Below are 15,301 nucleotides of genomic sequence, written 5' to 3' on the forward strand. Positions count from 1 at the left end.
GGTTCCCTCAAGAATGGACAGACTGCTTGGATGTGAACCAGCAAGCAGAGAACGAGCGCAAAAGTGGAGGCAGCAACATTTCACCTGTTTGAGAGGGGGTCTCTATGTGAGGAGTTTGCATGTTCTCCTTGTGCATGTGTGAGTTTTTCTGTTGAATTTTTGCCTCTAATTTGTCTGTACTAGCGGATGTGTGGTCGTCTGCCTCTGTTGTGAAAGATAGATTGAGTTCATTACTTTCCAGACTACAGTCCAGCACATGTACCATACAAGGCGTCCCCAGTCGATCATTTTCTATCTGTGTCATGTTTGTGTTCTCATCCTGCTTTTATCAGCGTCCTCTGGCTTCTCTGGCTGACTCCCACACAGGGACTCCCCCACTGTGAAGCACTGGCGTCAGATTGGGAGCGAGTCCCCTGACACAGCTGTCTCGGTCTGAAACATCACAAAAATAGAGGCTAATTCAGCATTTATCGTTTTTACCTGAATAATGAAGTTTCCTCCTGCTCCGCGAGTGGGAGCATCAGCTCAGTATCATCCAAGGGGGGGGGAAATAATAACATAAACATGATGCGGGTGAAATTTAATCGCCACAGGAGTGTTGAACTGTGGCGGCCCTATTTCTGAAGCCGTTGCATCACGGCACATTTCCACTGCGGGGTATTTTAGGAAACGGTGTCAAAGCGAGGGAACTTGTTCGGGAAGTTCAGTTCAGTGGGACCATTCAGAGCAGACGACGGCTATGCAGCGCAGCCCGGAGCTCACGGGTGGGTGATCACCGTGGAAAGGGATGGAGTGTTGGGAAGTTACTGAAGCGCTGCTTGGCAGGTGTTTTCGAGCAAAGCTCCAACGAAATGCTGCCACTTTTTTTTTTTTTGTTTGAGAGGGGCACCCAGAGCAGACAGGCTGAGAGGATAAGCCTTTAAAAGCCAGCGGTTTGAAGCTTACAGATCTCTAGCACTTGAAGATTCCTCCTCGTCCAGGTATGACACTTGTTTCAGTGTCTGAGGCAGATTTCATACTTTTATTGTCAGTGTTTCACAAACGCCTGTGAGTTTGCTTCAAAAGTGCTCATTTTTTTGCTACGCTGTCATCTTTTCGCTGTCGCCGTTTTAATCTCAGCACTGAGCCGGTCTGAACGCCTATAGGTGTGCTGCCTAAAACTGTCTGAACTGAGCGCAGTTCCAATCCACGCCAAGCCTCCTGATATTCCTACGACTAATCTGAGTCTGAGGGATGTTTTCACTCTAATCTGCCCTGCTGATGTGAGTGTAATGTAATCTGACTGAAAGAAGCTCCCTCTCTCTCTCTCTCTCTCTCTCTCTGTGTCTCTCTCCCAGGTGCAGTGTGGCTGGGGGGCTCAGCAGGATGGAAATAGATGCCCATTTTCGCTACTATTTCCAGCACCCGTGGTCCCGGCTCATCGTGGCCTACCTTGTCACCTTCTTTAACTTCCTCATCTTCGCCGAGGACCCCGTCTCTCACAGTCAGACGGAGGCCCACATGATCGTGGTGGGAAACTGCTTCTCGTTCCTCTTCAACAAGTACCCCGGCCTCGGGTGGAACATCCTGAAAGTAATATGCTGGATACTGGCCATTATCACCGGCCTGTTAGCCGGGAAGTTTATATTCCACCGCCAGCTCTTTGGTAAGTCATGCGCACAGGATCGCAGAGGAATGTGCAGAGTAATGGCTCTGTAGTGGAAGGGAAACTTCCTCCCGGCCCGTCCTTGTTGTGGCCATTCACCGGGGACGTGCACCTTTTACGCTCACTCACATTTTTGTGCAATTAAAAATGAGTGAATCCACACAATAAGCTTTCATTTTTATGTTTCTGCCCTCATGTCTGTTGCTGAACTAGCTTTTCACCTACGATTAGATCTGGGTCAAAGACATTGCTCAAGTTTTTAATCATTCTTTGGTTCAATTTGAATCATTTTTCATGGTTGGTTAATCTTCTGAGATGACGTCATATCTCTCAAAATGATCCACAAACACCCAAACAATCTGTCTGACTCAAGGAATTTGGAAATGTGACAGTAAGTACAGCTGTAAATAGCAGTAATAATCATTCTGGTAACACTGCTGGAGTCATTATGGAGGCAGTCAATGGAATAAGAACATTTTCAAGGTTCTTTCCTAATAAATTGACATTTCCTTAGAAATTGGGAGTGGTGGAGAGTGGAGCTTGTGTACGGAGGCTTGCAGGTTTGAACTCCACTGCTGTATGAGTACCTGAAGCAGAACTCAGCCAGACAGCAGCTCTCCGGGCTCGGCACTGCAGCCCACTGCTCCCAGGCTGTGTTAATTATGAATATTATTTAATAAATATAACAAAATGATTTTCTAATAATAAATATCTAATTATTATTGCTGTTATTAATCACTCCAAAATATGGTAGACTATTCTTGTAATTCAATATATATCTATATGTGCAGATACATAAATGATGATCATGCATTTTAGCCCTTCAGCAGTCTGAACACATTTCACACAATCAGTCATTCACGTATTTACTCACACAATCAGAAAGGTGACAGGTGCTCATATATTATTTAGAGTTGCATCTTTCCAAGGATAATTGGAGTTGATAAAATCCGAGCTTGAACCTGTAAATTGAAAGACTGGAAGATGGCCTGCTCTACGAACTGAACCACACTCACCCTAATGTGACCGTGATTCTGCAATAGTTCACTGTGTGTGTGGCTGTGTGTGTGTGTGAGCTACCCAGTTGCGTGTTTTGGAGCCTTGCTAAGAGATTAAGCATTTTAGAATATGAGGCAGTGTTTATAGGATCTGTCATTCCCATGATGAAGTGACCTCGTAACACTTTGCATAGCCAACAGAAACAAAAGTATATTGAGTGTTTTTTTCAAATAATCAATTAGGAACACAAGAACATCAGTCCACCACAACCAGCTTTAATAGGCAAAATAGACACTATGAGGTAATTCCTCCTAAACATGACAGGCACATGTTGTGATGTTCATTCTGCAACATACTGACCACAAAAAATGCGTGCTCCTGTAAATACCAAAATCACAATGCATGTTGGATTGTTATGGTGATATTGTTACTAGCTTAGACCTCACCAACATCTCATGACATGAACGAAGGCATACTATCACATGTTGTGCGCGTCAGCCTTGATCAGTCCATTACATCATGATTTTGAGGTTATTTTCAGGCCTCCATTCAGCCTTCATCCATTCACACCGGGGTTTGTGTGGAAGCAGACAGACTTGTTCCATATGTTTCATGCACACCAGGTTACACACAAACACAAATGACCCACACTACGTACCTCCAAATTCCCAGTCTCCTCTGAGTGCTTCAGCCAACATTACACAACTGCACAGGAGCAGTAGTTGCCACAAAGGTCTGTAAGATTATTCTGACGCCTGAGGTGAAGCTTCCTCCTCACCCTGACTGCATTAGAGAGAGCTTCAGAGCGGAGCCGCTGCTTCTCGCTGCGACCAGACAATTTATGAGGCGTTTTCTCATCACAACAAAAATTCAATCACTGACAGCCTTGTTCTGTTGGAATGTCTCCCTCAGCCTTGTCAGTGAGTGAAATCCGTGATGGATAAACTGACATGAGATAAATCATTTATCAATGTTATTAATTACCCCCATGTTTGGAGAGCTCCATGTGCTGCATATTTTATTCACTGTCTCACTGCTCACCTCTCACATCTCTGTTACATTTCTCCTCCTCCTCCTCCTCCTCCTCCTCCTCACCCACTTGCTATTCTTCTCATATCTTCTTGTCAACCTCAAACTTCCTTCTCTTCTCTCGCTGGCAGATCTGACTCCCTTCATTTGACTCTCCCTCTCGTAGAGACTGTCGGCTCTTCACTTGTTTAAACAGCTCAGCAGTTTGCAGCGCTTCCTGTTGAGCTCACGCGTTTCATTTCCTCCTCCCCTCATCGCTCACTTACTCCGGGATATCATTGGCCGCCCCGGTTTGTCTGCTTAATGGCTGTAATTGGCGGAGTGGCGGGGGATGCTGGGAGTGATCGTCTCCATTGAGGATAAATAGGAAGTCTGGAGCGCATGATGACATGACACTTTGTGCACAATTGTCACGGAGTAGGGATCCAGTGATACCAGTCGTTCCGTCTTCTTAGATTGAAATCGTTTAATTTGATTGTTTCTTTATTTAGAAGCTATGACTGTTTGTCTTCCTCTGGGGCAGGAGTCTGCGGGAGCTGCAGTCTGTTGAAAGTTTTCTTATAAGTAGAATGAGAGATCAGTTGAATGTTCTTCTGGTAGTTTTAGCCAACAAATTTACTATGTGCATGACTGGATTATGAGGTGTTTTCTCATAATATATACAAGAAATGTTTTGGAGCTTCTGTGAACTTTTGTTTCATAATTGTCCAGGAAAACATGAAGCTTCCAAGAATACGTTTACAAGAATTTCTGTTTGTTGTTCTTTGATTGTAGTTTATAATCCACTCCATATTTTTGACTTATTTGCTGTCATTTGCTTGTTTTCTCCTCACAATCAACACATCGGGAGCTGTTTCTTCATGTAACTACATGCCTGCAGGCATTTGAAACATGACTATATTAACCTTTAATTGTGTCCGTCATCATAATGTCACACTCTGCATAAACACTGTTATTTAGCAAACACTGTGCAAAACCCCTGGACCTCAACATACGGCTCCACTGCTGTTTTCTCATTGACATGACTCATAATTGTAAATCGAGTGCATCCTCATCATCATGCACGTTCCCCCAGCTCTCGGTCAGGTTTTGCGGTTGAGCTCGGCGTGTCTGAACGGCGCGGCTGCTTTGTGAGGAGGGTATGGAGGAGATAGTGAGTGCAGCTCATCCTGCAGCCAGGTACACTTCAGCAAGCCTCTGAACAGATGGCCCGAGCTTCTGTAGATGTGGGCGTGTGTGTGAGAGAGTGGAATTGTTTTGTGTGTACATGCGTGAATTTGTGTTTGTGAGTGAGTGAGTGAACAGGTCGGTGTGTGTGTGTGTGTGTGTGTGTGTGTGTGGGTCTTTGTGTGCTGCCAGAGTTGAAAGTAAGAAAAAGCCTGACGAAGCAAATAACATGAGAAAGAAGCGAGGTTGATGCTGGGCGTTTGAGAGCAGAGATATGTCCTGCACAACATTTTAGTGGAGCAGTTATGTAATCACCAACCCAGGTAGAGCCTGAGAGCTCCGCCGTACGAGCAGACGCTACTGAAAAATCTATCATCTGTTATAAATGTGTCGCACGGACCCGCACGACCAACTCACTGTGTTCATCGTGACGTCTTCTTCACAGCCCTGCATGTCTCTGCCTGCCGAGGCAGGCGGTGCAAACACCACTGGATAGGAAACCAGTTAATACAGCAGGTTTACTGTTTTAAAAAAAAGAATGTTTTTTACATTTTAGCTGCAGTTATCTTCATAGAATGGGGGTTTTCTGATCGCATTCAACAGATGTAACGTCTTTCATAACCCGACTGCTTCACGCCTGTGTGCCGTCATGCTGTTTTTCTCAGCTTCATCCCAGAAATGCGAGCAGATGTTGTGTTAGAAAGGTGAAACATCCCCCGCATAATGCTCTATCTTTTATTGTAGCCCAGAAAATCCTTTGTCGTGATTCAAACCTCCTTGCTCTTGCACTGATTCTCGCTGCATTTGCCACAATATGGGATTTACCCCCCTCGGAAAAACCACGCAGTCATTAATCCAATTGCTCCAAAATGCTATTTCTGTAATGGATTTCAGACATTTTGCTTTGTAGAATAGGCAGAGCGGTGCGCTTTATGGTTTCCTGCTTGCATCTATTGGAAGAAAAACAAAGTAAATCCTGAATGATAGATCAATTGTGGCAGATGATGTGATTTTAAGATGGTGTTTGAGGTGAAAAAAAACAACCTGTGCAGCGCCGTTCAGCCACTCAAGGCTATGTGTGCTCTCTAATCGAGTGGGTGGGAGCCGCTGACTTCTGGTTATTCAGAGGAGGACTGGCTGTCATGATGCATTTGTATTAAACCTCAGGTCGTGCTGGGCTGGCGAAGTGTTTTCAATCAGGGCGTGGGGTGTTTGCATTCAGCCGTCGATCAGATGAAGCCAACTTTATCAGATTTTCAGGCAACGGACATCTCATGGTCAAGGACTTCGCTTTATGTTTAATTATTTTGAGTTTCTTGCAGGATTACTAATTTAATGATCTCAGGAAAAAAAAAAATCAATGCCTCTGTATCACATTTAATAAATGGAAATGATTTAAAGTGTCCTTTTGAATTTGAATGTGAGGTTCTGAAGCAGTCATTTATTCATTAGTGAAGGAGCAGCACTCTGAAACTAAACTGTATTTCTCATGAATTTTCAGATAGATTTGGAGTCATTTATTGAACTTGGCAGACGTCAATTGGTACTGTAGTTCAGGGGAAGTGACAGCAAAGGATGCTGAAACCTCCTCTGTCAAAATCCATGAGTTCCTGACAGAATCTGAGTGCTACAGGTGAAATGATGTGAAGATGAAAGATTGATGTCAGAATAATTCTAAATATATCCAACCAGTCAGTCTTCCTTCAGGATCAGTTTGGCAAACTTTCTGTGTGCTCTGGTTGGAATTTAAATGAGATTCTGTCCTCTCTGATGTCAATCACTAAGATGATTGATTGCAGGAAAGTTATGGTGAGAACTTCTTCATACAAGAATTGAGATCAGTTCTGAGCTTGTGCCTTTTCAGTTTGAAGTTTTCATGTTCTCCATGTGCATTTGAGGATGTTTGTTTTTGTAAAAAAAGCCATGCTACTATGGGTGACTCTCTACTATAAAACTACTAAGTCCCAGGAGAATATGGACTGAGAGTCATGCCACGCTGGAGGCCAACATTGTTTTTATTGTCAGTCTCGATGTGCATGTGCTGGAGGACGTTTTATTACAGCCGTGGTGCACATGCACAATAGCAAGGTTTCCCCCATTTCACACTGAAATGAAATATAATCACAACAGGAAGATGGAGCAGGTTCTAAAAGCTACCCCATCGTGAACGAGAGGTTGTTAAAACAAACCTCTGGTTTCTTAACAGCTGCTGTCTTGCTAGGGGATTAGTTTTGTACTGAACTGTTCCAATGTGTTGCTAAATATGAAACAGATTTCATAGGAGGGTATACGTTTATAATTTTCATACTTCATGTGACAGCATAAAAGGTTTACAAAGCTTCCTTCCCAGGAAATGACGATCCTCCTCCCTACCTGCATGAGGAGCAACGTGAACCTGCCTCTCAGTTCCTCCTCTGGATCTACCTCAGACCTCACATTAGCATAATACATCCACCTATCTCCCACTAAGGCTTTGTAAACTCCAAAAAGGTAATTGAAGGGTATTTTGAGTCGTGCGGAGCGCCGTCCTAACCGGATTAGAACCTCCTTTGCATCTCATTACAGACACTTACATTCAATCAGACGCTGATCTCTCTCCTCCATCTGGGTGAGTCATCAGCGGCTCCGGTCGGTGTGAACGGCTCACAGGAAATGTGAAAAAACCTTCCTCCGCCCATCGCAGACCTGTTAGGATGATTGGATGTTCTGCTGAACTCTGCGTCTGTTCGAGAGCGGCATGCATGTTGTTGGGTTGCTCTGTTGCTTGAGTGCCCCCCCCCCCCCCCCCCCTCCTCAGTTTTTTTTTTTTCCTGCTCTTGATGATTGTAGCCTGCAGGATGCCATCTGGGTTCTGTCATATGTTATTACTGCGGCGAGCAAAGGCCGAGATGGCTTATGTACAGCGCCGCGTGGCTGCGGGTCAAAGAGGAGAGAGTGTGTAGAGGAGGGAGTGTGTGGGTGGCAGGATCGGAAGCTTTGTGTGTCATGTGTGTGACTCAGGGGTTTTTTTATCAGCTCTGTGTGTGTGTGTGTGTGTGTGTGTGTGTGTGTGTGTGTGTGTGTGTGTGTGTGTGTGTGTGTGTGTGTGTGTGTGTGTGTGTGTGTGTGTCTTGCAGAAGTGTACAAGGTAAAGAACAGCTCTGCATCTGTTCACCCTCCTGCCGATAATTTAATATCAGGAAAACGTTAGATCTTATTCTTTAGCTTTTTATTATTTGGCTGCTCCCTTCTGGGCTCACCACCGCAGAACAGATTATGTGATTATAACTATAATGATTGTTATGGATTTCTGAAGACACCGACAAACTTATCTTCTAATTTTAAAATTAAACCAGGCATTGAAGTGATGTGACAACAGTCATCTGCGGCTCCCTCTGAGCGTTTCAGTGTCTTCATTCAGACTTGTTTTGGATTCATCGCCTCCAACTGTACTTTACTTTACTTCCCTTCTTTCTCATCAAAACCGCTGCAGCAGGAAACTATTTTCAGTCGAGTCCCGGTGAACTGTGTGTGCACTGCCTGCCTCAAAGCAAAGTCTCGATGCTTCTGTAACCAGCGTTTCTACCAGACTAGCGAAGCAATATTTTGGATTTAGTCTTGAATTAAAATGGAAAAGAACAAGGCTTTAGATATATTGCTGCTGTGTATCATTCAGAAGGAACTTTTTAATGAGGACATCAATCCTTTTTATGTCTCTTCATGCGGTCAAATGTAGGACCTTCACAGTGCTCAGGCCTTCACGCTGAGGGTCTATTTTCATCCCTAATCTTGGCGAGCTTCCACCTACCTACTGATTGCAATAGACCCTCATAACCTGACACGCCTACCAGTGTATATTTATGGAGCTCTTTTGACGGGAAGGAAAAAAAAAATCCCCATTTTTGATGATTGTCTGGCATGCATTAAGCTGAAAATGAATTTTAACTCACATACAGTCAGTGTTTGTGCCGGACCATATATTATGTTGAATGCATCTCTATCTTTACCTGTTAATCTACGTTTCAGGAATTCCTTGACAGTTGGCCTTGGTGGCTGAGCCTCTTTAGCTGTAGTCCCCTTTGCATGTTCTCATAATACAAGAACAATTCTCTGCATAACCTCCAGTGTTGTTTCCTTGTTTTGACTTAAAAAGACATGGACGCATAAATTCTGACGGATGACTTTACTGTCCTAACGAGACTCTGCATGTGAGCACAACACTGGCTGCAGTGAACAAAGGATGAAGAATGTGTTGTGAAGCAGACTGACAGTGGAATCCAACCTTCTCTGCATCCATGCAGATAAAATGTGACTCTAATTAAAACAGCGACTTCAAAATAACGTTTGTGGATTTTCAATCCTTAAATATGTTGAAATACCTTTTTAAACCCACCAGTGTTTTTTTTTTTTTTTTTTATGGCTTAATAATATGCTTCCAATCCAGAACAAAACACCAGTGTGTACACAGGGACAAAGGTACAAAGCAATAAAGATGAGAGCGAGCAAACAGAGGAAACAAGCCAATAGAAAAAATTGCTTATTTACTCGAAATGTATGACTCCTTTGGTCTGGAGCCAAGTCATAAATAACAGAATGAGCCACCGAGCTGCTTCCTGGAACAGGTACATTGGCCCAGTAACCACGTCTCTGAAGAGCCGGGCTCCTCCGGCTGCAGTGGGACTCGTGTTGTCACTTCCAGCCCCTGATTTATGACCCGGACTCTTAGTTACAGAGGAGTCCTGCTCGGGGGACGCTGCCGGCCCTCCCCGCTCGGGCCTGTGCCGAGTCGACGCTCCGTCCCAGCGCATGTGTGACGTGATGAATGAGGATGCCGGTGTGTGTGCCTTCATAGATCCAGGCGGAGATGAAGCTCAGGCTCTCTGGATATCTCTTTTTTTTGGGGGGGGAGGTTGTTCATTAGGTTCCCTAAGGGGGGCAGGATCGCTGTTCTGAAGCGTGAAATCAAAACAGGTTCCGGGGGAGCTGCGTGCGGAAACTTAAAATAGACGAAAAGGCATCAATATGCACGTAATGTGTGTGAGTAGTGATTTGAATACAGAGCCGTGACTGTGTACAAACACTCTGCTATTTGTAGAACAGGAATCAATATGGACACGGTGATATCGCTGAGCTGTGTTTGTTTTTCAAGGCCCGGTGTTGATTTATACTCCTGTTCATCTCAATCACATTTTTCATGCACGGTGCCGAGTCCACTGAACTGGAAGGGTAAAATATTTAAAGGAAAAAGTTGATAAAGAGCCATCAGCCAGCTGGAATTACTCCAGCCATCACTGCTCATCACCAACTGTGTTTTAGCTCACCTGTACGTTTCTGTGGTGTCACTGACGAGAGCTGAACTGAAGACTCTCGCTGAATACAGACGGCTGCCTGTCTGAGGAAAACATGACACAGCTTGTATTCAGAAGGTGTTGATGTACTGCGAGCTGTCAGAACGGCTTCCGTGCAGCTTTGACTCGGAGGGATTGCATGACTGTCGAGTCGTTAGCTTATGTTTCACATCACACTCATACCAGCGAACCCACTCACTAATCCCCTGTGCGTTACATCCATAGTGCGAGCAGACAGTGGGGTATGGGAAGGTTACGGGAAGAAAATTACACAAAGAATTAATATGTAAATAGAAGGTGATTCGGGTTGATGTCATTCTCAATGTGTGAAAGTTTTGAACTAAAGTGGCTTCAATGTAGCAAATCACACCCTGCTCGTATATTTCATCCTCAATAATTTCCTTTATTTTAATCTTTTGTTTCAGCAAACAGTTGGTCTTTATGTCAGTGATTAAGTCAATCGTTTTATGAAATTAACAGGCACTGAACAATCCATAGATGTCAGTAATAAAAACAGCCACTGATTTACAATACTGTTGATCGCAAACACTTTATTGACAATGAAGCTTCTGTCTTTCAAAATGTCCAAAGCTTCAACAATTCATCAACTGAAAGTTAACATTTAGAACTGTCTTATTCAATTTTACCTTGTTTGTGGAGTGATTTCAATTGGTAAACAACAGCAGCTTCATTTTCATTCCTGCCCCGTACCTGTGGAAGCTACCACCCGACTCTGGGTCACAATAATTGCCTCTGGAACACTTGCAGCATTGATAATGCCAAGATATTTTAAGATACTCTTAAAAGCTCCCCTCATCAGATCCACTCAGCTGCCAGTGACCCCGACCCTCCTGCTGGCTCTGCAGCACAGTCCTCTGCCGTGGTCTCTTCTCAAGGACAGCAGCTTTCTCCTCAGCAGCCGGTCCAGACAGCTGCTGAAGCTGCACATGGCTTCGGTGGAGTTCGATGGTGTCACTTGACCACAAGAATCCCCATAGTCTCTATAATGTCTACACAAGGTGTGTGCATTCTGCAGACAATAAAACCTGACAGACTGCTGATACGTATGCATCACCTCCATCATGTTGGCTTCAGTTTGCCCTGGATCTTAACAGCTGACTCACTTCCCTAACTCAAAGTGCATCCTGAATGGAAGAACAGTTCTTGTACTTCTTGTGGTGCTAAAAATCCATTATCTCCTCTTGCAAGTGAGAAGACAGTATCAAAATACAGCCGCATTAGAGTGGAATCTTGTTCCAGTTGCATCTTGTTTTTGTTGAGAAATGGTGATGAAAGTCTTGAATCCTGAATCCAAGGACAGTAAACTCTGAAGGCTGCTTGAATGCAGTTTTGATATTTATATTTTCCAAGTATTTTTTTCTTGAATTGAACATTTATTACCGTAGTATATCAGTGGATTTTGAAATCATGATGATATTGAAACCTTAAACCATCCGTCTCAGGATGCTGAGACACTGGAGCTACACTGGAGATATCGTGACGACCGCAGACTCCGATCACGTCTCACTTCTCCGTCAGGTGTGTGTCTACCGTGTGTCTGCAGCAGTGGACACTCCGATTTACCGATGAGTGTGTGTGTATGTGTGTAAACTGAGCGTGCACAACCAGACTATCCAACAAAACTGCTGTTTAAACACGCACAGATAATTTACTCTCTTTGTGTAGCAGTGCGATGTTTAATTGATGCTCTGCTGGTTCATACTGTTATAATTATGTTCTAACTATCTGTATAATAAATTACCGCTGTAAATCAGGTGGTTTTATAACCTGTGCATTTCCCAGAATTGTTGCAGGTGATCCCATTATCAGACAGCAGCGGTAGCAGACAGGAAACTATAAAACCATCTGTCTGTCGGAGGCAATCAAGGCTTTCAATCTGGACTGAGTGGAAATCCGGAAAAAAACAATCAAACACAGAACCACTGTCATCAGTTTAATTGCTATACATAGCTCAAAGGGAGGTAGCCTGACGCAGCCGTCTTGTTGCATTTGCTGTCTTCTAAAAGGCTCTGATAGTTTTTATTCTGAAGAAATTCAATAATTTACATTTTGAAAGATATGCTCTGTGGTACAGCGGAGGTGTGTTTCAATAGACTGAGAAATATGTTTATTTGCATTTTTGGCTCCTCTTGGGCAAAAAGAATCTGCAGGAGGCTTTTCAAAAACGAAGCGGGAACTGTTACTTGAAGCAAATTGTGAATTGTATGAGAAGGGAATTCTTCTTTTTTTTTCAACAGACACACATTTTGGAGTTTCTAGTTAGCTTTGAACAAATGTTTTTGGACTTTTGCAATAAAGAAGAATGAAGTCTACCACTGCACAGAGAGAACATGCAAACTCCACACAGAAATGCTTGAATTTCAAACATGGGAGATTCTTGCAGTGAGGTGGGAGTGCCAACCGCTACACCACCATGCAGCCAAAGGAAGCATCGAGTTGAGTGAGTCTGACTCACCTGCAGGTCAGAGGGCGTGTTTGAATATTTGTCTGCGTTAACCTGACAGCCTGTCCAGGTGGCTCCCTGCCAGCTCCCCAGCTGGGATCCACTCCGGCTCTCCCTGACCCCAACTTTAGGCTGAAGAAGGATGCATGGATGGATTACGAATTGATTTAGAACAGTTAGATGAAGTAGCTGCAGTCACAGATCAGCGCTATAGGCCTGTGTATAAATACAGCTTTGTTTTTTTTTTAAAGTTGGATCTCTCAAATCAAAATTAGGACTGTACTATTAACAGCCCATTAAACTGAAGCATGTAAGTGGTGTGTAGTGTGTGCGAATCACCAGTAGATGGAGACACAGCAACGTCTTTGATGTTGATATGGAGACCATTGGATGAAAGGTGAATTGGATCTCACCACCCATAAGCTCACCCCCTTCATCAAAACACCTGATTCTAAATTAGGGCTTAAAAGAAACTGACGGTCTTTACAGTCCAGCTCATTCTCGGTGGTTGTAGAGAGAGTGTGTGTGTGTGTGTGTGTGTGTGTGTGTGTGTGTGTGTGTGTGTGTGTGTGTGTGTGTGTGTGTGTGTGTGTGTGTGCTTCAATCTGATCCATGTGCATTGTTGTTTTTGCTGTTATCCCCTGCTGGGCTGAGCCTGCGCATCGACACCGGCCATGAATCACTCCTTATCGGGCCCCTCTGCCGTGGGGGGGCGCGGTGACTCAAACGGCTTGGCTGAGCGGTCCTGAATCACCCCCCAGTTAAATCTCACAGGCTGCCAGACGGAGCCGTGCTGCTTTTAAAGTCAGATCTGCCGATACACAGTAGTGCACCTACATCCAGGCCGGGGCTCATTGGCACAGGAGGCAATTAAGTTCACCCATGCAAGTCAATTCAATTATGCAACTGTGATGAGGCCTGAAACACCACAGAGCAAGACGCACGCCGCGGCGCCACGCCAGGCCGCGCGGCTTCAAGTCGTCATTCTATTTCATGTTTGTTGTGTGTTTGAACTTACAGCTTCGCTTTAACTTGACAGCAGTCGTCTTCTTTACAGTACTCTCAACACTCTGTTTTTATGTGCACAGTTAGAAAAAAAAAATAAAGTACCAGTGAGCGGCATGTAACAGTATTGGAGTGGGAAGCAGCCAGGCTGTAATGGTAAAATAAATGGAGCCTTCTGCTTTCTTTTCCGTGCGTGCACGAGAGTGTGCATGTGCACAGAAACACGGCGATCCCTCTGAGGAGCCGTAACTCAAAGGGACGCTGGCTGAGCTCGGAGGAGAGAAAAACAAAGAGTTGTTCCTGGGAAGATGGCCGCTCCTGGCGCCAGATCACAGCTCGCAGAGATGAGGCAGAGAAACAGAGAGAGAGAGAGAGAGAAAGAGAGCTTGTTTGTGTGCGAGCAATGTGAAATAAGTAGTCATTTTATCGCAGCGCTTTCTCATGGAGGACTTCTTAATTAGTGCTCAGATGAGGAACCTTGAAGGGAGTTGGGTTTCATCACAGGGGAAGGTAATTTAAAAAGTTACTGTCAACCACTCTGAAGTTTTTTCCCCCTGAATTCCTGCGTGATTGCAAGTGACATTGCACTCATTTATTTCATGCAGCTTTCTCTCGGCCTTCTTGCATTGACAGTTCCTGTTCGAGAAACTATAATCCGGATGATTCGACAGCGAGGCCATCAGCGTTGTCTCCACTCCCGTCTCGGCGCTCATGTCTCGAACGCGCCGCAGTGTGCTTTTCAGTGGGAATTGATGACCGTGATGTTTGCAGTCTGCTTAATGACAATAGCATTGAGGAGCGCGTGTGTTTCTCGCTTGATGTTTGCAGCGGAGCTGCCAGAGAAGTAGCTGTTGTGCTGCTAATGGGCCCGGCGAGCAAAAAAAACAAAATGGCTCACATTTGTATGGAGCTTTTATCCAAAGTGCTTTATAATTTGCCTCCCATTCACTCATTCCATTTTCATTCACTGGCACGCAGCGGAGAGCGGGCGTACAAGGCGCTGGCGCTTTTGTCCAGGAACACTTGGATGTGTGGACATGGGGGGGCGAGCCGGGGGGAGGAGGACCAGTCTCACCTGTTAATGACCAGGTTTTAATCATGTTCAGAGAAAATGAGCAGGTGAAATAATGATTGTTACTAAATCTACCTGTCTAGGTTGCACTTACCACTTATTTTCTCATTAACCCTAATTTTTTTTAGACATAAATGGCAAATTAAAAGGCTACTGCCATTTAAACAAAGGACATTTTTAATCGCAGATTGTTTCACTTTGTGTCTAAATTGTTTTAGTTAAATCTTTCAAGAAAATGGAAGTCAGTATAAATTCATTTGAAGTGTTTTGTGACAAATGCTTGAGTGATGCCATTGTGACTTTGGGGAGGGATGTCCCAACCACAGTGATGCTGTCTGACTTTTCAAATGTGAGCATCGATTTATCCCAATACTTACATTGCCATATCGTGAATATACTGAGAGTATGTTATAGTAAAATCTAATTTGTCTAAAGCTAAAAACTTATAGAATCAAAGTTATTCCCAGAATGGTTTAAGAAATTATTATAATTTTATTCAGTCACGACAAAAAAAAAAAATCACAATTCCACTCTATGCTGTAATGTAAAGAAGTGAACGTTGTTAATTAGACTCTATGATTCACTTAAACTGG

The 15,301-nt window shown here is 44.0% G+C and overlaps 1 protein-coding gene across 1 annotated transcript in view; it reads left to right on the top strand.

Moving 5' to 3' along the window:
* The window catches only part of tmem117 (transmembrane protein 117), a 40,568-nt gene that overhangs the window by 1,102 nt on the left and 24,165 nt on the right, over positions 1-15,301 (top strand). Inside the window, exon 2 of the mRNA XM_030096731.1 lies at positions 1,338-1,645. Coding sequence (XP_029952591.1) covers positions 1,366-1,645 — 280 coding nt within the window. The 5' untranslated portion in view covers positions 1,338-1,365. The remainder of the gene's footprint in view (positions 1-1,337; positions 1,646-15,301) is intronic.

This window comes from Salarias fasciatus, chromosome 7 (genome assembly GCF_902148845.1).
Source record: "Salarias fasciatus chromosome 7, fSalaFa1.1, whole genome shotgun sequence".
Taxonomy (NCBI): domain Eukaryota; kingdom Metazoa; phylum Chordata; class Actinopteri; order Blenniiformes; family Blenniidae; genus Salarias; species Salarias fasciatus.